The following is a 1,543-nucleotide window of genomic DNA, read 5'->3' on the forward strand; positions in this document are numbered from 1 at the left end:
ATGGCAGGAATCACCATCTGCAGAAATAGGTTTTCCTGATAAGTAGTCTCCTCACAGCTCCCTTCATGTCCTTGTTCCTTAGACTATAGATGAAGGGGTTCATCATGGGAGTCACCACTGTATACATGACGGCAGCCACCTTATCCCTTTCTGCTGAGTAGGCAGAAGAGGGAAGAAAGTAGACCCCACTGATAGATCCATAGAAGAGGGACACAGCTAAGAAATGGGAGCCACAAGTGGAGAATGTTTTCCACTTCCCCTTGGCTGAAGGAATCCTAAGTACAGTGCAACCAATAAGGAAATAGGAGACACAAATGAAGGTGAATGGAATGAAGATAACTGCTCCCCCAATTACTAGGATTGTCAAGTCATTGATCTGGGTGTCTGAACAAGCCAGCCTTAAAATGGGTTCCAGGTCACAGAAGAAGTGTGGAATTTCTCTCTGATCACAGAAATTCAAGAGGCCCAGCAGACCAATATGAGGTACTGAAAGAAGATTACAGACAACCCATGGAGTCACTACCAACAGGGCACAACGCTTCAGACTCAGTAACGCAGCATAGTGTAATGGGTAACAGATGGCAACGTACCGGTCATATGCCATGGCTGCCAAGAGGAAATTGTCCACGTCCACCAGCAACATAAAAAAGTACATTTGTGTGAGGCATCCTGCAAAGGAGATGACTGGGCTCTGGCTTTGGATGTCTGCCAACATTTTGGGGACTGTAGTAGATGTGAAGCAGATGTCGGTGAAGGATAAATTGGCAAGGAAGAAGTACATGGGGCTGTGGAGGTGAGCATCATTGACGATAGCCAGGATGATAAGTAAATTTCCCACCATGGTAACCAGATACATGCACAAAAACAGCACAAAGATGTGCTGCTGCTGTTCAGACACCGCTGTGAGTCCCAGGAGGAAAAATGCAGAGATAGTTTGGTTTCCTTGGAGCATGATTCTTCTGTGTCTAAAAAGGGAAAAAATGTGACTTTATTGTAAAATGGTAACATGACACAAAAGCTAGTCAGAGGACATTGTACCATATTATAAAAGTGAATCAAGCCTTGGAACTTATTTTCTAAATCTTATTTTCTGCTTACTAAAATACAAGCTCCACAGGGTATGAATTTTATCTACTATGTTCAGTGCTGTACACCAGTGCTAAAGATAGTGCCCAGAACATAGTAGGTGTTCATTAAATATTGGTTGCATTTATACACGAACGAGTGAATAAATTGAAAAATAAATATTCTGAACGTATGACTCACTATCTTCATGACTGTTTTCTGTGCTTTTCTAAGCCTATTTCATCAATTTTAAAATGTGGAGAAGATCCACTTTATATTTTAAAATGTGGAGAATATCCACTTTATAGGATTTTTGTGAGGATGGTAAGGACACATGTAAAATGCCTGTATCTGTATTTTATCTATTGCCTCAGAAATAGTAGCTGCTATCATTCACTAATTTGGAAAAATCACAGACTTTAAAGGCAAAAAGAAACCTTTAGAGAACATACAGCTGAACCTCTGTCTTTGGGCAGTT

At 41.0% G+C, this 1,543-nt stretch overlaps 1 protein-coding gene across 1 annotated transcript; it reads right to left on the reverse strand.

The window, feature by feature from the left end:
* Positions 1-10: 10 nt before the first annotated feature.
* Positions 11-952, reverse strand: LOC105002334 (olfactory receptor 1468-like). The gene has a single exon (XM_010858896.1). It carries the CDS (start codon positions 950-952, stop codon positions 11-13), a length of 942 nt encoding a protein of 313 aa, XP_010857198.1.
* Between the last annotated feature and the right edge of the window lie 591 nt (positions 953-1,543).

The sequence above is a fragment of the Bison bison genome, unplaced genomic scaffold (assembly GCF_000754665.1).
Source record: "Bison bison bison isolate TAMUID 2011002044 unplaced genomic scaffold, Bison_UMD1.0 scf7180017855454, whole genome shotgun sequence".
Lineage (NCBI taxonomy): Eukaryota > Metazoa > Chordata > Mammalia > Artiodactyla > Bovidae > Bison > Bison bison.

Coding starts and splice junctions, on each gene's coding strand:
- LOC105002334 (XM_010858896.1), bottom strand. CDS start 952: ATGCTCCAAGGAAACCAAACTATCTCTGCATTTTTCCTCCTGGGACTC.